General features: G+C 44.4%; 1 protein-coding gene across 5 annotated transcripts in view; it reads left to right on the top strand.

Annotated features, from left to right (window-relative positions):
• The window catches only part of stox1 (storkhead box 1), a 38,982-nt gene extending 20,253 nt beyond the window's left edge, over positions 1 to 18,729 (top strand). For all 5 annotated transcript variants that reach the window (XM_063071503.1, XM_063071501.1, XM_063071500.1 and 2 more), the window contains 3 exons: positions 12,010 to 12,162; positions 12,699 to 14,988; positions 18,330 to 18,729. In XM_063071503.1, coding sequence (XP_062927573.1) covers positions 12,030 to 12,162; positions 12,699 to 14,988; positions 18,330 to 18,486 — 2,580 coding nt within the window. In that variant the 5' untranslated portion in view covers positions 12,010 to 12,029 and the 3' untranslated portion in view covers positions 18,487 to 18,729. The remainder of the gene's footprint in view (positions 1 to 12,009; positions 12,163 to 12,698; positions 14,989 to 18,329) is intronic.
• Positions 18,730 to 22,340: the final 3,611 nt, after the last annotated feature.

The following is a 22,340-nucleotide window of genomic DNA, read 5'->3' as shown; positions in this document are numbered from 1 at the left end:
CACTAACATCCCTCGTTGTGACACATGGTCGTGAAAAGTACGGCAGAAACATCTAGCACTGCATTCACGGGGTTGACTTGCTCCTTCACTTCTTTATCATGTTTGAATTTCAAGGGTTTGCAGGTTTTGAAAGGCTGTTGCTTCTTGCTTCAATAGAATATGCAACCTGATGGATGCAGACTGGATTGAAAACAAAAACGTAAAAATGGTTTGGCTTGGAAGAAACAGTCTCAATCCCCACCCAATATTTTTGTTGATTGGATCTCACCATTCCTATTAGTATTTGGTCAAAATGAAAGCACTTTGTCACATATTGCTGGGGTTTGGTGAAGTAAAAGCGAGACCTTTGAACAGACCCTGGGACTGAGCACTTGTAAAAGGTGCTCATTAAAGCACATTGGGGAATGCAGGCAGTCATTAAACCAAAGTCAAAAGGAGAGCAGAGATTATTAACTAATAGAAGCCAGATGCAGAAACTTGCAGGAGTTTGATCGATTAATCCTGCATCCCTTTATTGTGCTGTTTTTTTTCTCATGGGGGGTGGGGATGGGGTGTCTCTATCTGATGATACTGTAGGATCAGTTTATTTCTTTTCTGTGATCTGAGAAATAATATGTTGATTCAGTTGTAATTTAATGCACAATATAAAAACAACCGCATTGTCATCCTACTCTGTACGACAAAGAATGCTGGATGGATTCCAGTTTATCCATTTACCCATTCTGTCTACTTCCTGGATCCATGTGTATTCTAACAGTGCTCTGTGGCTGTTGAGCAATGACAACACTTCTTGAAAGGACTATCTTAAATTGAAGCTCTGTATCCTGGATCCACGCCCTCAAAGTGCAGACCTTGACACACTTTAATTCTATGCATCCCTCTCTTCTCACATAATGGTACTGACTCAGACATGTTAGTGGCTACCGATATGATGCTGGGAGATACCTTAGATGGTGCTATTGTTTTAAGGCAACAGATGAAACATCTGTGTAACAGGCAGCTTCATATTGATTATGAACAAATTATTGGGAACATTTCTGATAGACAACATAAATTATCATCGTTTGGAGAAGCACAGATTAAATATTGGCTGTGATTGTGGATTTTTTATGAGAACTTGTTAAAATACACAGGCACAGCATATATACAAACGTATATCCCAAAGAGGAAGAAGTTTTCTAAAAGAAAGATGACACAACTGTGGCTAACAAGAGAAGTCAAAGCCAACATAAAAGCTAAAGAGAAGGCAAAATGATAGAGCAAAAAATAGTGGGAATTTAGAGGATTGGGAAGCTTTTAAAAACCAATGGAAGGGAACTAAAAAAGTCATTAAGAAGGTGAAGGTGGAATAGAAAAGTAAACACAAAATACTCTGCAGATGCTGGGGTCAAAGCAACACTCACAACACGCTGGAAGAACTCAGCAGGTCGGGCAGCATCCGTGGAAATGATCAGTCCCCCGGTCCCGACAGCTTCATTTTCACTATGGATGTCCAATCCTTATACACCTCCATTCACCATCAAGAAGGCCTCAAAGCCCTCCACTACTTTCTGGATAATAGACCTCATCTGTTCCCCACCACCACTACCTTTCTCCGGTTGGCAGAACTGGTTCTCACACTCAATAACTTCTCTTTTGGCTCTTCCCACTTTCTTCAGACCAAGGGTGTAGCTATGGGCACTCGCATGGGCCCCAGCTATGCCTGCCTCTTTTTGTTTATGTGGAACAGTCTGTGCTCCAAACCTATACTGGAACTGCTCCCCAACTTTTCCTTTGCTACATTGGTGCTGCTTCCTGCACCCATGCTGAGCTCGTCAATTTCATCGACTTTACTTCAAACTTCCACCCAGCCCTCAAATTCACTTGGTCCACCTCGACACTTCTCTCCCCTTTCTCAATCTCTCGGTCTCCATCTCTAGAGACAGACTGTCCACTGACATCTTCTACAAGCCCACTGACTCTCATAACTACCTCGACTATACCTCTTCCCACCCTGCCACATGCAAAAATGCCATTCCCTATTCCCAGTTCCTCTTTCTCCGCCGAATCTGCTCCCAGGATGAGGCTTTCCATTCCAGGACATCTCAAATGTCCTCTTTCTTTAAGGATCATGGTTTCCCTTCTGCCGTTATCAATGATGCCCTCACCCGCATCTCCTCCATTTCCCGCACTTCGGCTCTCACCCCATCCTCCCGCCACCACAACAGGGACAGAGTCCCCCTTGTCCTCACCTACCACCCCACCAGCCTCCGGATCCAGCACATTATCCTCCACAACTTCCGCTACCTTCAACAGGACCCCACCACTAAGCACATCTTTCCCTCTCTGCTTTCCGCAGGGATCGGTCTCTCCGCGACTCCCTTATCCGCACGTCCATCCCCATGGATCTCCCACCCGGCACTTATCCCTGTCCCTACACCTCCTCTCTTGCCACCATTCAGGACCCCAAACAGTTCTTCCAGGTGAGGCAACACTTCACTTGTGAGTCTGTTGGGGTCATCTATTGCATCCGGTGCTCCTGGTGTGGCCTCCTTTACATTGGTGAAACCCGACGCAGATTGGGGGACCACTTCGTCGAGCACCTCCGCTCCGTCCGCCAAAACGGACAGGATCTCCCAGTAGCCACCCACTTCAACTCTGCTTCACATTCCCATTCGGATATGTCCATACATGGCCTCCTCTACTGCCATAATGAGGCTAAACTCAGGTTGGAGGAGCAACACCTCATATACCGTCTGGGTAGTCTCCAGCCCCTTGGTATGAACACTGAATTCTCCAACTTCCGGTAATTCCCTCCCCCTCCCTGCCCCTATCCCAGTTTCACTCTAACCCCTCCCCAGCTGCCTACTACCTCCCTCATGGTTCCGCCTCCTTCTACTACCCATTGTGCTTTCCCCATTCTTTCTTCACCATTCCTGCCTATCCCCTCCCCCACCCCTTTATCTTTCCCCTTACTGGTTTTTCACCTGGAACCTACCAGCCTTCTCCTTCCCATCCTCCCCTCACCTTCTTTATAGGGCCTCGGCCCCTTCCCTCTTCAGTCCTGACGGAGGGTTCCGGCCTGAAACGTTGACTGATCATTTCCACGGATGCTGCCCGACCTGCTGAGTACCTCCAGCGTGTTGTGAGTGTTGAATAGAAAAGTAAGCTATTAAAGAGGATACCAAAAGTTTCTTCAGATACATAAGGTGTAAAAGAGAGGCAAGAGTGGATATTGGACCACAGGAAAAGATGCTAGAAAGGTTGTAATGGGGACAAAGAAATAGCAGATGAGCTGAATAAGTATTTTGCATCAGTCTTCATTGTGGAAGACACTTCATTGTGGTGGAAGTTCCAGGTGTTAGGGGGCATGCAGTGTGTGAAGGTACCATTACTAGAAAGAAAATTCTTGGGAAACTGAAAGGTCTGAAGGTAGATAAGTCACCTAGACCGGATAGTGTACACCCCAGAATTCTGAAAGGGATGGCTGAAGAGATTGTGAAGGCATTCGTAATGATCTTTCAAGAATCACTAGACTCTGAAATGGTTGCAAAAGACTGGAAAATTGCAAATGTCACTCCACTCTTCAAGAAGGGAGAGAAGCAGAAGAAAGGAAACTATAGGCCAGTTAGTCTGACCTCAGTGATTGGGAAGATGTTGGTAAGATATGCCGTAATCAGCATGGTTTCCTCAAGAGAAAATCTCGCCTGACAAATCTGTTGGAATTCTTTGTAGAAATAACAAGCAGGATAGACAAAGGAAAATTGGTTAATGTTGTGTACTTATATATTCAGAATGCCTTGGACAAGGTGCCACAGATGAGGCTGCTTAGCAAACTACGAGTCCATCGTATTACAGGAAATATTCTAGCATGGATAAAGGAGTGGCTGATTGGCAGGAGGCAAAGAGTTGGAATAAAGGGAATCTTTTCTGGCCGGCTGCTGTTGACTAGTGGTGTTCTACAGGGGTCTGTGTTGGGACTAACTCCTTTTACATTATATATCAATGATTTGGATGATGGAATTGATGGCTTTGTTGCAAAGTTTGCAGATGATATGAAGATAAGTGGAGGGGCAGGTAGTTTTGAGGAAGTAGAGAGATTACAGGAGGACTTAAACAGATTAAGAGAACAGGCAAAGAAATGGCATATGGAATACAGTGTTGGGAAGTGTATGGTCATGCACTTTAGTAGAAGAAATGAAAGGGTTGACTATTTTCTAAATGGAGAGAAAATACAACAAACTGAGGTGCAAAGGGACTTGGGAGTCCTTGTGCAGGATTCCCTTAAGGTTAATTTGCAGGTCGAGTCTGTAATGAGGAAGGCAAATGCAAATTTAGCATTTATTTCAAGAGGACTAGAGTATAAAAGCAAGGATATAATGTTGAAACTTTATAAAGCACTGTGAGGTCTCATCTGGAGTATTGTAAGCAGTTCTGGGCCTCTTATATTAGAAAGGATATGCTGAAACTGGAGAGGGTTCAAAGCAGGTTCAAGAAAATGATTCCAGGATTGAATGGCTTTCATATGAAGTGTGTTTGATGGCTCTGGGCCTCTATTCACTAAAATTCGGAAGAATGAGGGGTGATCTCACTGAAACCTTTCAGATGGTGAAAGGCTTTGACAGAGTAGATGTGGAGAAGGTGTTTCCTATGGTGGGAGTTTGCTCAGAGGACACAACCTCAGAATAGAATTGAGTCCTTTGAGAATGGAGATGAGAAGGAATTTCTTTAGCCAGACAGTGGTAAATCTATGGAATTCTTTGCCACAAGCAGCTGTGGAGGCTGTGTCTTTATGTATGTTTAAGGCAGAGGTTGATAAATTCTTGATTGATCAGGGCATGAAGGGACTGGGGCTGAGAGGAAAATTGGATCAGCCCTGATGAGATGGCAGAGCAGACTTGATAGGCCAAATGGTCTAATTCTGCTCCTATATCATGGTCTTAATACCTGTCTCACTGGGACACAGTTCCATTAGTACTTCTCTATGAAAGTGATGACTCTGACAGGGTTCAGTACATTCACACCTCCCATCTAAAGGTACGGCTGTCACTGAGATACAACCTGTCACCTCTCCTGAATCTGTTAACTCCAGGGGTACAATTCTATGGACCCCTCGCCCTCCACACAAAGATTCTGATTCAGTCTGAAGTACGGTTCCACCAACACCTCTCCCCTTTATGGTGGTTCCTAACTCACTAGGTTGCCGTTCCATGGTACTTGCTCGTCTCCTGAGGTGCTGACTCTCAATGGCCATCTTCAGCTCTTTGCCTGGTCCTGAAGTTGCTGGATTCTGATTCTGAATGAATTACTAATGTATGGACCCCTCTGCCTGCAGGTGCTGACTTGAGTATAGGCTACTGATTCGACTTGGCTGTCCTGAGGACGATGAGTTCAGCTTCAAGTTTAGTTGTCATTTAACCTTACACACAAATACAGTTAAATGAAACAGTGTTCCTTCAGCATCAAGGTGCAAAACAAAGTACCAACAGTCACACATAGTGCACGCTCAGATAGTTAGGATAGCAGGAAAACACACTGTCACACAAAAAAAAAGTATAGACCAAGTCCCTGAGTGTCGTGGGCTGTAGACTGATTGTGCATGGGAAGTTGTCCTGGAGCCACGTTTCTGCAAGAAACGTTCAATGGATCTTCTTCCAGACAACCCCACCCCTCACCATACATTGCCACCTGTTATAGTTTGAGGGAGAACCCCTCCTTTCCTGGAAATGCTGACTTTCATTTGGGGTAAGTTGCAAATTACCTCTCCGTTCTCTCTACTAAGACTTTTACAGAGTACAGTTCCAGTGACTCTCTCTCTCATCGTATAGAATGCTCGCAGTCACTGGGGTGCATTTCCATTGGCCCCTTTTCCCTAGTGTGCTGAAATCAGTTGGAGTTCCTGATGTGTTACTGATCTCCCCTCTGCACAGGATGCTAGCTTTCACTGGGGTCCGATTGCATTGGCCCTTTTCCCCAGGGTGCTGAAATCAGTTCGAGTTCCTGATGTGTTACTGATCTCCCCTCTGCACAGGATGTTAGTTTTCACTGGGGTCTGATTCTATTGGCCCCTTTTCCCTACTCTGCTGAAATCAGTTCAAGCTTTTGAGAGCAGGCGGATATGCCCATGCAGAGTTTCTATTAATGTTTGATGCTGTACATCAGTGTACTGTGTTGGAGTGTGGGGTATGGATTGTGTTCAAGCACACCATTTATCAGCCTATTTCAAGGTGTGAAGATGACTCTGCCATTGTCAAGTTCATTGTAATTTAATTTTACATATATGTAAAATGTATATAATCATATAATGTATATGGAAATGAAACAACTTTACTCTGAACCAGTAGTACACATAACACACACAACATACGAGAACTTATGAAGATAAGGATAAACCCTACAGATGAATCACACATAAATAACAAACTAAAGTACATTAATATTAAATATTGTAAGGTACGGAATGGATTAACCAATGACACTTCAAATACGATGCAGCAGGGAGTTCTGAAGCCTGATGGCTTGGGGGAAGAAACCGTTTCTCATCCTGACCGTTCTTGTTTTTATGCTTCGTAGTCTCCTGCCTGCTGGTTGAAAGTCAAAGAGGATGCTGGATGGATGGGAGGGATCCTTAATAATACTCAGGGCCCTGCATATAGAGCGCTCCTGATAAATGTCCCCAGGGGATGGTAGGGAGACCCCTATGATCGTCTCTGCTGTTCTCACTGTCTTTTGTCCGATGCTCGACTGCTTCCAGACCAGCTGGAGATGCAACTTGTCAGGGTGCTCTCAATGTGCTCCTGCAAAACTCTTATTTAAATATAGATAGATACACACACACCTTTCACGACATATGTCAGTGATATTCAACCTGATTCTGATACATTAGGGACAACTAAGAAACTCGTATATAGACATATGGAAGATGGAGAGCTAAGTAGGAGGAAAGGGTTAGATTGATCTTAGAGTGGGTTCTAAGGTCAGCACAACATCATGGACCGAAGGGTCTGTACTGTACTGTAGAGTTCTATGTAGATTTTAAATACTTACATGTTCTGTCAATTACATTTTCAATTAATGTCTTCAGAAAACCCAAGGCTTCATTGGCAAAGGCAAAAGAAAAACAACAGGAACAATAGGCTTGGAATGTGGTTCAGGAAAATCTTTCAGAGTTGTTTATTGAGTCCAACCTCTCCTTGCTTTTCAAACACAGATTCTGAGCTCATTCTGTTTATAAGCCAACATTTCAAAAGCAGGTGACTATTGATTCCAAACAATACCTGAACAGGTACCAGTCTAGAAATCAGCCTTTCCCACACTACAGCCTTGAATGGAGGAATCAGGCAACATGTTCTCAGATTTCACGTATTTTGACGGAGACATTCTGTGTAATAAATGGTTCATGTAGAGACAGTGGATCCTTGCTTGAAGATGGTGTGTGGCATTTTCAAATTTGCTGTTTTTGCAATATGAGTTTTAGTTTATTAAATCATAACTGAGTACTTTAAACCATTAACACCAAATAAAAACAACATTAACAAACGAGAACATCTGCAGATGCTGGCAATCCAAGCAACACACACACACAAAGTCTGTCAAAGGGTCTTGAAAAGTCGACCGTACTCTTTTCCTAGATGCTGCCTGCCTGCTGAGTTCCTCCAGCATCCTGTGTGTGTTGCTCGGATTTCCAGCATCTGCAGATTTTCTTTTGGTTGTGATTGGATTACTACTCTGCAAAGTCTCTTCCAGGGATGCCTACCCTGAAGAAGCTTAAATTTTCCCTTCCAGTCCTACTGAAGGGTCTCGGCCCGAAACATCAGCTGTACTCTTCTCCTAGATGCTGCCTGACCTGCTGAGTTCCTTCAGCACTTTGTGTGTGTTGCATAAAAGCAACATTCACTCTTTAGCACTTAAAACATGCTAATCTATGTAAGAAATCACTTTTATTGGGTGCTCCTTTACTGCTTTAAAATGGGATCACAATTCATAAACACAAGAGTTTCTGCGGCTGCTGGAAACCCAGGGCAACACAAAATGCTGGAGGAACTCAGCAGATCAGGCAGTATCTATAGAAAAGAATTAACAGTCGACATTTTGGGCCGAGACCCTGATCTGCTGAGTTCCACCAGTGTTTTGTGTGTGTTCCTCATAATTTAAAAATGCTTGATTTTAACCATTGTGCATTAAAGTAGCCACCTCACCCATGTCCAGCTCTGATTCTGTTCAGAACTGCCCATATCCTCTGTGGAGGTTAAACTAGGTAGCTTTGCTGTTGTGTTTACAATGAGTCCCCTACTTTGGATATGGCTTCTGGTCTTAGCACTGCACCATTAGTTGTCACTGTTTTAAATCAGTGAGGTGAAGATGATGGGCCAAAATCAGGCAGTGAGTTGGTGGTTCAGCAAGACTTGCTATTTAAAACATTTAGGGCAGGTGCTATTTTTTCATCAGAATGTTGTAAGTCTTTGGAACTCTGGTGAAAGCAGAGTCTTTGCAAATGTTTTAAGTGACTACAATACAAGACAAAAAACAACAGTGGATCAGACATTCCCTCAGAGTTTTTCTGCAACATGCTGATCCCATCTGGACTTCATCAGCACATTTCTGCCCTGTCTGCTCACCCCTGTCCATCATTTGTAGTCCAAATATTCAACAGTCTCCACTCTGAACATATTCAATGACTTCACCTCTGCAGTTTCCCAAGGCAGAGTATTCAACTCTCCAAGGCAAGAAATTCCACCTTATCTCCATTAAATGAAAAAGCCCTTGTTCTTGATAATCCTCCACGACCACCACTACAGGAAGCATCTGCGGCATTATCAAACCATCAAGTACTCATTTACACTAATCCCTTTTACTAGCTCTTGCTTCATAGCCTACCATGTCTTTCTGATTCAAGTGCTACGCCAGATTCTTAAATCATTTGGGACCGGCCTTTCATGTGAGATCTTATTATGAACCTATGGAAGTCCATGCGGACTATGTGAATTGTACTGTCCTCATTGATATATTTTATTACTTTAAATAAACTCAAATTAATCGGACAGGCTCTCCCACCAACAAACCTCTGCTGACTTTCCATGGTAAGTCCCTGCCTTTCTAAGTATGGATTAATCCTGTCCACAGAATAGTGTCCAACAGCTTCCCTAATACTGATATTAGCCTCATGACTTATAAGAACCCTACTGCTCTGTAGTTACCCTGCTAACCTTCTGAATAAAGATACCGCATTTACCAGTGAAGTTTTAAAAATCATCAGTGCCCCAGGAATTTTGTCTCTTACATTCCATTGCAGCTTGGGATGCATCTCGTCACCTTTAAGCCCAATAATAAGCAAGAAAACAATATTTCCTCGAACTTAATTAGAGCATCCTCTAGAATATCACTGTTTCTCCCCTCCCCGTGCCCCCCCCCATGTAATTTGCAACTACAATGTTTTTCTCCTTGGTAAATACAGATCAAAGGCCTCATTCATATCCTCTTGATCCATACACAGCTTCCTGTTAAGTCCCTAACAGGCCCTTCTCCTTCCCTATTACCATATTGAGCTTACTATACTTAGAAAATGCCTTGCAATTTTCATTAAGATCCTCCGAGCATTCATCCAATCAGTCCCATTCGGAATCTTGTATGTTTCAATAGAATTTTCCTCCACAGTTGCAGACCCAACCCGTTAAGACTTTCTTACGTCAACCCCTTCATTTCAGGGATCCAACCGGTGAACTTTCTCTCTTGCACTTGCAGTGAAAGGATATTCTCAGCTATGAAGACCAAAACCTGCATACAGCACTCCAAGGTGCCTCGTAACTTTTCATCAAATCTTTCCTGCTTTTATAGTCCGTAGTCTTTGCAACAAATGTCAGCATTACATTAGCCTTCCTTGTATGCAGGCAGGGCAGTGCTATTACAGCTCCAGCCATAAGAGTGGGGTTCAATTCTGACTGCTGTAAGGATTTTGTACCTTCTCCCCGTGACCACATGGGTTTCCTCCTGGTGCTCCGGTTTCCTCCCACATTCCACAGACATACAGCGAGGAAAGGTGAGTTGCGGGCATGCTTTGTCGGCCCCAGAAACGCAGCGACGCTTGCGGGCTGCCTAGCACAATCCTCGCAGATTTGACTTGATCCAAACAACGCATTTCACTGTATGTCTCTGTGTACATGTGACAAATAAAACATCTATTTATTTACTTGATGTATCTGCATGCCAGCCCTTTGTGTTTCATTCACTAGGCCCCCCAGACACTAGAATATTTTGAAGCCTCATTCCATTTAATTTTGCTTTTACATTACTCTGTTCAACTTGCATTTCTCCACATTGTACTCCTTCCACTAACTTCTTGCCTATCTGCTGTATTGCTTCACAGGCTCTTTGTGTCCCCCTCACAAGTCACATATCTATGTGTTGTCAGCAAATTTCATTACACCAAGTGTGCTCACTTCATCTTTGTCAGTAATATTGAGTTGAAGCCCCTACGGCACTCCACCGTTACTAAAGTTAAAAGAAGCCATTTATCCTAACTGTTCTCTGTGAGGTAGCCAAACCTCTATCCATACCATTATCCCTAACCTTCTGTCCACGTATATTTGTGCAGTTATCTTTCTTTGGCAGCTCATTGATTGCTTCCTGGAAATTCAAATATACCACATATATATTAAGTGTCCTTTATTCACCCTATTTCCCTCAATGTAACAAGTTAATCGGATATCATGTCTCTTAATTCCTTTATGATTTTATAAGTATCCTATTATCTCCACCTTAATAGTGGAATCCAGTCTTTTCTCAATGGCAGATGTTCAGACCCCCACTTTCCATCTCTTTGCTTCCTTGAATAGTGTATTACATCTGTGGTTTTCCAATCTTCTGGAATCTCTCCAGAATCTTCAAGTTCAGATTTATTGTCATTCAATCATATGCATGTGTACCACTAAATGAAACAACATTCCTCTGGACCAAGGTGCAAACATGGTACGTATAACTAACTCACACACAATGGATAAAGTAATATTATTATAACTAAATTAGCCAATAATAAAATATATTACAGAAGGCTAACGTTTTCCCAGAGTCAAAATGTCAAATACTAGGGGGCTTGGGTGACGGGGTGGAGATACGTCTCTACCAACGGAGGTGTAAGGCGCTCCTTCCCTCTCCTAGCCTAAAAGTCATCACCCCTGGGCAAGGTGGAGCAGTTTGTAGTGGAGTGGGGAGGGATTAAGGTTATGTGAAGCTATGGGAGCAGTTGGAGGATTGTTGTTTGAGCAGCCGGTGCATATCACAAGCCCTGGTTATACAAACACTGACGCCAGGCAAACATTCTCTGAAGAGTTTTGATAATGGCTGGGGTCACCTGTCTTGTAAAGACATTGCCTAGAAGAAGGCAATGGCAAACCACTTCTGTGGAAAAATTTGCCAAGAACATCATGGTCAAAGACTATGATCGCCCACGTCATACAACACGGCACAAAATGTAAAATAATGAGGGGCTAGATATAGCAGATAGGAAGGACCCATTTCTCTCAGATATAGAATTGAAGAAACAGCAGGCATTTAAGATAATTGGTAGAAGTATTAGAAAGGAGACAAAGAAAAAATATTTAAACTGGAACTCACTCCTTGAAAGGGCAAAGGTAGCAGAAGCCTTGTCACATTGAAACTTAATTTGGATATGGTTGGGGGTAGATGTGACCCGTTGGACTGTGAATCACGTTCTGGAAGGTGTGATTCAGCTGGCTGGCTCCTGTTCAACCAACACAACTACAATGGCCTCCTTTTATGTTGTGAATTGGGGTGGTGCGCTGTGTAGGGGTCAGTGTAAAGTTTACAGCGTCAGCGACCTGGGTTCAATTCCAGCTGCTGTCTGTAAGAAGTTTGCATGTTCTCCCCTTGAATGCGTGGGTTTCCCTCTGAGTGCTCTGATTTCCTCCCACGTTCTCTCTTTCTGTCGCGCTCTCACTCATATATAAGCCTTAGTTTGGGGAGGAAGAATCTTGTCTTTTTTAAATAACTTTAAACTTTAACCTTTTGTTGCAGGTGATGTATCTCCAATACCAATGATGCCGATTGCTCAGTCACAGTTTGTACCCCTGACAGAAGTTCTTTGCTGCGTTATCTCTGAGATGAACGAGAGTCATGTTACAGTGACCCAGGAAGCCTTGATGGATTATTTGGTCAAATGCTATCCAGGTAACTTTAAGCCATGCTACTTAGTATCTGACATCTCAAATTTCACACACTTTGATTAACCTTTCACCTTCCAAGCTGGACTTCTACCGCTCTTTTCCAACCATTATTCTGCAGGATAACCTTATGCATTTCAAGGAGCCTCGTCTCCCTTCACTGCTGTTTGGACCTCCTTCACACACTGTGTTAATTGTCTGACGGATAGCATCACCTTTCCAGGAAATCTAGCTGTGCTCCCTTCCCTTTGACACTTGTCTGATGAGTACCGTGAAAGCCATCCAGGTTGTTGGGGATTCACAGATCTATGACTTACAGTGATGAACGTCGCTAGGAAACCCCTAGAGCTAGAGCTCTGATGTCCCCTGTTGAACTCCTGGCCTTCTTTCTCTCCTCTAGTCTTTTTTCCAGATCCCTCCTCTGCCCACTTCTTCACCCTTTCCGCAAGTTCTCACAGCTCCTTCTCAGCTACCTACTCTCCCGTCTCCTCTCAGCGGTTGTCCTATGAACCAAGCAAATGAATACGTTCATTTTCCTTGTAGGTATAGCATCGCCTTCCCAGGAAATCCTTCATAATGCTCTGGGCAGCCTGATCCGGGACAGGAAGGTTTATCACACTGAGGAAGGGTACTTCATCGTCACCTCACACACATACTTCATTACTGGGAACGCGGGGAAGCAGAACCGCTCCTGGATGCTGAGTGGGGACCAGGTGCCCCCGCTGCCTCCTGTCACCTACCTGGTGAGTGTGGAGAGCTGCGAGGACACACTGAGGGGGAAAGCCCTCCCTGGAGTAGCTCTCTGCGAATCCTGCTGCTGCTTCAATGCACAGAAGCTGGACGCCCAAGACAGGGGGAGCTGCAGGGAGCCCAAGCCCTCCGTCCAGCACCGGGCTACCTCCACGGCAGGTCCCCAGGGTGCCGAGCTAAGCAGGTCCAAAGAGAAAGGAAACCCCATCCGAAAGTTTGGACTTGGCCTGTTCCGCCGAAACACAAAGAAGGAAAGTTCTAAGAGAGAGTATGGGACCTTCTCGGCCCAATTCCCTCCAGAGGAGTGGCCTGTTATCGATGAGAACAGCCTGGGGGACATTCCTCGAGACGTCGAGCTCCAAATCATCAAACGCATCAACCCCGGGCTCACAGTGGACAACCTCATCAGGCACACTCTGCTGATGAAGAAGCTGGCGAGGGAGAACCCCGCGGCATGTCGCGGCAGCTCGGCTGAGTTGTTGGCCCGTAAGCGGAGGCATCGCTCGAGGGGCAGCCCGCGTAAGGTGCCGGCCGGAGCACAGCAGCATCAGCAGCGGGTCAGGTCGGCTCGGCTGAAGCGCAGGGGATCGCTTCAGACCCATTCCGCGGAGGGTCTGCCCAGGCTGGCAGGGGGGCCCAGCGCAAAGGAAGCTCTGAAGGCCAGAAGGAGCAAGAGGGAGCAGTCCTGGGAGCAAACAGCACAGGTCGACACCCCGACTGCGCATGTCCACAAGAGAAGAATTGACAATCCTTTCTCCAGGTTGCCTCCCAGAGACCTCTCCTCAGTCAAGCAACACGGCTCTCAGAACCCCCGGCTCAAGACCCTGAGGATGGAGAGGCACAGCAGGGCAGCACAGGTGTCACAGTGTCTCAATCCAACCGGAGCCAAGGGTGCTGACCCGCTGGGGGAGGGTTCTCAGGGGAGCATCAAACCCAGTGGGAGCTGCTGTCTCCCTTCAGCAGAGGAGAACTCGATGGGCCGTCCAGAGAGTTGTACTGGAGGGAAGGAGCACAGGCAGCTGGGTTACACACGCCCTGGGCTCCGAGCAGACTGCCGACCCCAGGATCGCCCGAGGAAGGTCAAGATACCTGCGGTGCCCGAGGTGAATCACCAGTCGAAACACTGCCATCCTGCCCAGTATTCAGGATCGACCCACCAAGAGCAGGAGCAAGCCCGGCAGGAGGTGAACCACGACCACCTCGATGGCCCTCTCCCTTGTAGCTGGCAGGAAAGCCCTACAGCCTCTGCCCTCCGTGCAGCAGGGAGCTCAGGGAGTGTGGAGAGAGCCCTGCCTCACCGATCGAGCACACAAGGGCAAGTCAAAGAGGAGGACGCCGGGGCAGCCATCGTGCCGGAGGTTGGTGGGGAGCAGAGTGAGACCTTTACTGATAACGATGAGACTCTGTACCAGGGGGAGCTGGATGAAGATGATGCCTGCAGTTCACTTTACCTCAATGACGATGATGACGAAATCACACAGCTGTCCAGCCCTCCCCTTGCCCTCAGCTTTGTTAGTCAAACAGACTGGCAGCAGCCTGACCTGGAAGGTTCATCAGCCGGGCTGTCCAGTGAGGACTGGGCTCTGACCAGGATCCTGCTGGACGAACCGCAAACTGCAAACTCTAAGTTTTGCACACAGCAACCAACGGGCTGGCTGGAAGGGAGTAATGGAAGCCTCGGACCATCCAAGCCCTGGTCTGAGAACGAGCCCTATGCACAAATGCACAACCATCGGTTAACGTCACAGCTGGGGTATGACCACCTGGAGGAAGCAGAGCATCCGGGCGGGCATAGAGGCCTGACAAGCAGTGTGTTTAATTACTGTGACGCGGCAGGTGCTGACTCTGAACCAGAAACGCTCCCTAACCCTCCCCGTGAAGGTGATGGAAACCCAGATGGCCACAAGCTCTGGGCAGTGCATCGAGGGATAAAAACCCAGCTGAGGGCCGTGGACCCTGACGTGGAGTTTGTTCCCCATTCACACAATGTTGCATTATCACAGACAAGTCAAGAGGAGCACAGTCACCTGGAGATGCTGGAGAATAAAAGCATTACCGGAGACAGTGGCATCGATTCACCTCGGTCAGTATCCTAGAACTTCTCACTGGGCTTGGGGTTGAAGGGTCAAGTCAGGTTCAGAAAGATCTTACCAGGGTCGGAGATGGAGAGATCGATTTAGCTCTAAGCTGCTTGTCAGGGACTCTGCTTGGAAACACTATCCAGGGCTGGGGGAGGGATCCCAGTGGTGCCAAAGAGTTTTCATGTGTGTTTAAAATTACATTTTATTTGAGACATTGAAACACTTAATTGAACACATCAAAATGTTTACATTGGCCAAATAATTACTGAGAATTTAAAGATATGGATTTGATTGTCTCAAATTGGTGTTGCCTGCTGCTCTCTAAAGTGGTGGCTATTAGTGTGAAGCGCGATCTTGCCTGGGAGACTGGATTACCCCTGGGCTATGGATTTACTGCCCGACTCACTAACAGCCAATCTCAGGCCACCAGGCACCAAGTATGAGTCGTGAGTACGTCCAAAACTCAAGGTGGTTTGTCTTTGTACTCACAGAATGAAATGAAATAGGAAGTCAAGCTGCTAAAATTCTTTAGATATACAGTCCAGCACAGGCGATCAAGTAGGAGGGAGAAGATAGAGGAGAAATGCTGCAATCCAGCTGCAGAAAGATGCAAGGTCTTTAATAAAATTGGGGACATTAAGTTACTCTAATGGAATAAGAGATGTGTATGGATTGAAGAGTGGGTGGAATTATTGAAGTGTGCCACAGAACCCTTGTGGCCAGTGTGTTTCCTGCCCAAATGGTGCAAGATCCAGATCCGGTACGAAATGTTGTGGGATGTGTCAGAGGCAGAGCATTTGGGAAATGGTAATTGGGGGATCTTTAGGTTTAGAGTGGCTGCTTTTCAATATTACCATAGTGACTGCACTTCCAAAATTCTTCACTGGCTGGAAAGTAGTTTAGGACATCCTGATGTTAGGAAAAGTGCTATGTAAATGCAAGTTCAATGTCATTGTGTGGAGGAAACCTTGAGCCGAAAGGAGTTCTGAACCATAGTTCCTGGAGTCAAAGACTAGCAGGTAAAATATTAAACAGGAATTTCTTCAAAAATGTAATGGATTTGGTACAGATGATCTGACGAGAGAAGGGCAGAACCTGCCTGGATTATCAGAAGATAAACCAAAATAAAGCATTAAATTGGTCAGGCAAAATTCATAATTTAGCAAAAAAAAAACAAAGGGACGAACTAATACAGTTCATCTCGTTAGGGGCAAAGATGGACAATGAGTCCTTGGAAGCGAGGACCAAAATAAACATGAATTGCACTGCAATTGGTATTTATTTTAATTAAGAGCAGAGCAACTCATGTTTATTTTAGATTCAAGATGGTGTCTGAACAGATTTATTAGCAAAATTGGTAATTGGGTTAATAAGTTATTGACTGGGTAGTTACATAATTCAGCCAGAGAGAGCAGACAATAGTTTTCTCAAGAAGTAAAATACTGTTCTGTCACCATCCAGGTCAGTGTTATAATCTTGGCCTTTTCTGATATATTAACGTGTGACCCTCATGTTTGACCGGCAGCGTTAGTCCAGGGGAAGACAGTCTCCGGCCCCACCAAACTTGTGAAATCTCATTTGTGTGGAAGCTGCGTGATGTGTTACCCTGTTACAAATCAGTACCACGAAATATCAGACGGTACACCATATGCAATTAAACAATTGAGCTTTATAATTCTTAATTTGACTACAGTCGGCCCTCCTTATCCGCGAGTTCCTCATGCGCGAATTCAACCAACTGCAAATCGAGAAAACCCGGAAGTGCTCTTGCAGCACTTGTTGTTCGAACATGTACAGACTTTTTTTTCTTGTCATTATTCCCTAAACAATGCAGTATTGCAACTATTTTACATAGCATGTACATTGTATTAGGTATTATAAGTAATCTAGAGATGATTTAAAGTATATGGGAGGATGTGCGTAGGTTATCGTGGATCGGGATCGAAAAAGAGCTGGAAGTAAGTCGGAACAGGTACATCCGATATTATTTAGTGTCAGTTAGTCAAACGTTTGTCTTAGTGTATAGTATATAGTTTACCTTTCTATGTATATAAAACACTTAAGAAACATATGTTTCAGTGCGGGGCTCGGAAACGGAAATTCCCAAGTTCAATCCAGTGACAGATCGTTCCCCAGTTCGATCTAGTGACAGACCACTCCCGAGCGCTCTCCATCCCTGCTGGGTTGATGTGGAGGATCAAAAACCCAAAACCCCAAAACCCAATAATTAAAACACTGCGTTGCTTAGTAATAATTATAGCTTTAATCAGGGCAGGACTTTTCTCACTTTATCCTTTTAAATTGTTCTGATAGTTGACCAACTGTAGCCTAACGCTTTTCCAATGACCGATGGCATTTCACCTCTTTCAGATCGCTTTATTATTCCCACTTTATTTTAAATCGCGATCGTGTTTATTTTCGTGAACAGAAACACTGCGGATTCAGAGCTCCGCTGCTGGGTCCTAATGTCCACCTCACTGAGACAGGTTAAATAAGGTCCGGGGTTCCACTGGGTCCTAAGGTCCACTGAATTTAGACAGGTTGAGTAAGGGACTTGAGCATCTGCGATTTTTGGTATCCGCAAGGGGTCCCGGAACCAATCCCTTGCGGATAAGGAGGGCCGACTGTATAGGGTTAGTAAAGAAAACAAAAAGAAAAAAGAGCCCATTTTAAAGAAACAGTCATGTTGGAGCTCATGGTTTTCCCATCCGCTAGTTCTCCATCAATCCCCCCCCCCCCCCGGGTGTTGTCAACTCCCAACCCCATTCCAAATCCACTCCGTCTTGCAGTCTATGACCTCTCTGATCTGACATCTTCCACCGAACAAAAGCCCGCGAATCACATGCTCTCAAGCACACAAAAAAGAAAACACTCCCCTCATTGGACAGCGCACATTCCAAAGCCTCTGTTATCTCTAGCCATAACCCAAACACTGCTGCTACAGAGAAACATTACACTAGCAGTGAAACCTTTCCCAGGGCGTCACAAATGTTTTCTGTGCATGGTGCAGGATTTTATTATGTAAAAACTGAAAACTCGGGAATCTGGTAAACAAGGAAGGGGAACAGTAGCAAGTATCTACCATTGAAATATTGTAAACTGATGCATTTTGAGAGAATGTATAGGGCTTAGAAGGGAGGTATATAAATGGATTCAATGCTAACCTTTGTGGAACTGAATAAACACCAAAAAGGTAATGCTTTACAGAGCCACAGTAATGAGCAGAAGATTGAACCAATCATCAGATGGTATAAACTGACTGCCTTCCTTGCATCACCCTATGATATTTCTTAAGTTGCAGACTATAGAAATGATAACTCTTTAACTGGAATTTCTTTTCCAGGACCAGGGTGAGTTTGGCATCAAACAATTCCATTGTCCTCAGCAACCTGAAGAGGCAGAGCTTGATGCTGAATTTCGGGACCCTCAGCAACAGTGGGCGAAGCGGGGTTTTGTCTCAGCATCCTCTGCTACAGCTCACACCAGTAATGAACGTTTGATTGACAGACACACTCTCCAGCCAATGAACGCAAAGTATGAGATGAATCTCTTGCCCGGTCTGTGTATTAAGCTGTCTGCACTGGGAATCAGTTCTGTATTACACAGCTTTTATTAATCAACTCTTTTACACGTGGCCTTTTAATCATTTCTACTTGAGACTTATTTGTTTTAGTGGGGAAAAAACTACAGTTACTACTTATTATGGGTTACTACTATTAAGAAGTGTTGGTATGAAAATACTTTTAAAGCAATTGAAAATAAATGCTTTCCTTAAAAAAAACGAGACCAGTCATTTAAACAAGTCTTGAAACTGGATTTTTCTGATTGCATGCAAGGTTGAGAAGCTCTTAACTGAGATCTCCCAGTTTTCAGAATCACAAAGAATTGTTGCAGCAGGAATTAAGTCAGTTTTGCCCATTCAGTCTGTACTGGCTGTATACTGGAGTAATCCAGTGAACCCCCTCTCACAGCCTCTCCCAAGAGCAGGGCAATTCTTTTCTTTCTGGATCCCCTCTCAAAGCAACAGTTGAATCTGCCCCTCTATTAATCTTGGCCGTGCAATCCACTCTCTGCATAAATAAGATTTTCCACTTGTTTGTTTTTAGTGGTCAATGATCTTCATTCCATGCCCCCTAGTTCTTAACCCCTCTATCAGTGGGAACGGTTTTTCTACCTACTCTGCCCATACCCCCCAAGACCTTCTATCTCTATCAGATCTTCCTGTGACCTTCCCTGTTCTGTAGGGAATAGCCCGAAGCTTCTATAATCTAGTCAAAGTTCAAAGTATGTTCATTATTGAAATATGTATACATTATACAACCTTGAGATTCGTCTCCTAACAGGCAGCCGCAAAACAAGGAAACCCAAAGGAACCCATATAAAAAAAGACCGTTGTGCACCCAATGTGCAAAAATCATGCCCGTGAAAAGGAACCCTTAAAAAATAAAAGAACCCATACTTTTAAAAAAAGACCATCAAGCACCCAATATGCAGAGGAAAAAAGCGCAAACAAATAGTGTTCTGAACTGAAGTTCAGCGCCGAGCCGAGCAAACCTCATGGAGCAGTGAGCTGAACCGGTCTGTCGCTTGCCTCGGGCCCCGACACCCTGACCCTTTCAATCTGGCCCAGCACTTAAATCAATGTCCAAACATCGGGTTCAATCGCCTCGATATGCTCAGGTGCCCAGACCTCGCCACCTCAATTCGGCCTGTAACTGACCTTTCCAATTCAGCATGGCGCTTAAATCTCCAAGTACAGTGCTCAGCCAAATCAATGCGGTGGGGTGGGGCCTGGATCTATTCATCTAACCACAAAGATTCACCTAACTAAAAAACTTCAAGGATTCATTTTAGTCGGTCTTTTCTGTTCTCTCTCTAAGCCTGCCACATTTTTCTCCCTTCATTTACCGAGCAGTTGTAAATGGGATTGAGCATTGTACTTTGATCAGTGAACATCCACACATCTGACCTTCTGATAGACGCAAAGTCAAGGCAAAAGTCAAAGTAAATTTATTATCAGAGAACATGTATATTTACATAAGCTACCTTATAATCCATTTTCTGGCAGGCATTTACAGGAAAATAAAGAAATACAATAGTATTTATGAAATTCATACACAAAGACAAACAACCAGTGTGCAAAAAAGATAAATTGTGCAAGTAAAACATAAATAATTCTGAAAACCTAAGTTATAGAGTCCTTGAAAGCAAATCTGTGATGAGTGAAGTTATCCACGCTGGTTCAGGAGCCTGATGGTTGCAGGGTCATAACTATTCCTGAACCTGGTGATGTGAGACCCAAAGCTCAGAATCAGAATCAGGTTTATTATCAACGGCATGTGTCGTGAAATGTGTTAACTTAGCAGCAGCAGTTCAATGCAGTACATAGTAGAAAAGGAAAACAAAAATAATAAATTAATTAATTACAGTATACATATATTCAGTAGATTAAAAATCGAACAAAAACAGAAATACTATATATTTTAAAAGTGATGTAGTGTTCAAGGGTTCAATATCCATTTAGGAATTGGATGGCAGAGGGGAGGAAGCTGTTCTTGAATCGCTGAGTGTGTGCCTTCAGGCTTCGTTTCTCCTGCCTGATGGTAACAAAGAGAAAAGGGCATGCCCTGGGCGCTGGTGGTCCTCAATAATGGACGCTGCCTTTATGAGACACCGCTCCTTGAAGATGTCCTGGGTACTTTGTAGGCTAGTACCCAAGATGGAGCCGACTAAATTTACAACCCTCAGCAGCTTCTTTCAGTTCTGTGCAGTAGCCCCCTTCCCATACCAGACAGTGATGCAGCCTGTCAGAATGCTCTCTACGGTACATCTGTGCAAGTTTTTGAGTGTATTTATCTTCAAACCCCCAATGAAGTACAGTCACTGTTTTGTCTTCTTTATAACTGTTGGGACCAGGATAGGTCCTCAGAGATCTTGACTCCCAGGAACTTGAAACTGTCCACTCTCTCCACTTCTGATCCCTCTATGAGCGTGGATTGGGACAGGTTGTTCTCTGGCAAAGATGTGATCGGTAGGTGGGAAGCCTTCAAAGGAGAAATTTTGAGAGTGCAGAATTTGTATGTTCCTGTCAGAATTAAAGGCAAAGTGAATAGGAATAAGGAACCTTGGTTCTCAAGGGATATTACAACTCTGATAAAGAAGAAGAGGGAGTTGTATGACATGTATAGGAAGCAGGGAGTAAATAAAGTGCTTGAGGAGTATAAGAAGTCAAGAAAATACTTAAGAAAGAAATCAGGAGGGCTAAAAGAAGACATGAGGTTGCCTTGGCAGTCAAAGTGAAGGATAATCCAAAGAGCTTTTACAGGTATATTAGGAGCAAAAGGATTGTAAGGGATAAAATTGGTCCTCTTGAAGATCAGAGTGGTCGGCTATGTGCGGAACCAAAGGAAATGGGGGAGATCTTAAATAGGTTTTTTGCGTCTGTATTTACTAAGGAAACTGGCATGAAGTCTATGGAATTAAGGGAAACAAGTAGTGAGATCATGGAAACTGTACAGATCGAAAAGGAGAAGGTCCTTGCTGTCTTGAGGAAAATTAAAGTGGATAAATCCCCAGGACCTGACAGGGTGTTCCCTCGGACCTTGAAGGAGACTAGTGTTGAAATTGCAGGGGCCCTGGCAGAAATATTTAAAATGTCGCTGTCTACAGGTGAGGTGCCGGAGGATTGGAGAGTGGCTCATGTTGTTCCGTTGTTTAAAAAGGATTGAAAAGTAATCTGGGAAATTATAGGCCAGTAAGTTTAACGTCGGTAGTAGGTAAGTTATTGGAGGGAGTACTAAGAGACAGAATCTACAAGCATTTGGATAGACTGGGACTTATTAGGGAGAGTCAACATGGCTTTGTGCGTGGTAGGTCATGTTTGACCAATCTATTGGAGTTTTTCGAGGAAGTTACCAGGAAAGTGGATGAAGAGAAGGCAGTGGATATTATCTACATGGACTTCAGTAAGGCCTTTGACAAGGTCCTGCGTGGGAGGTTAGTTAGAAAAATTCAGTCGCTAGGTATACATGGAGAGGTGGTAAATTGGATTAGACATTGGCTCAATGGAAGAAGCCAAAGAGTGGTAGTAGAGAATTGCTTCTCCGAGTGGAGGCCTGTGACTAGTGGTGTGCCACAGGGATCAGTGCTGGGTCCATTGTTATTTGTCATCTATATCAATGATCTGGATGATAATGTGGTAAATAGGATCAGCAAATTTGCTGATGATACAAAGATTGGAGGTGTAGTAGACAGTGAGGAAGGTTTTCAGAGCCTGCAGAGGGACTTGGACCAGCTGGAAAAATAGGCTGAAAAATGGCAGATGGAGTTTAATACAGACAAGTGTGAAGTATTG

Source organism: Mobula hypostoma, chromosome 19 (assembly GCF_963921235.1).
Source record: "Mobula hypostoma chromosome 19, sMobHyp1.1, whole genome shotgun sequence".
Taxonomy (NCBI): Eukaryota; Metazoa; Chordata; class Chondrichthyes; order Myliobatiformes; family Myliobatidae; genus Mobula; species Mobula hypostoma.
This window is presented reverse-complemented; position numbering and strand designations above follow the sequence as displayed.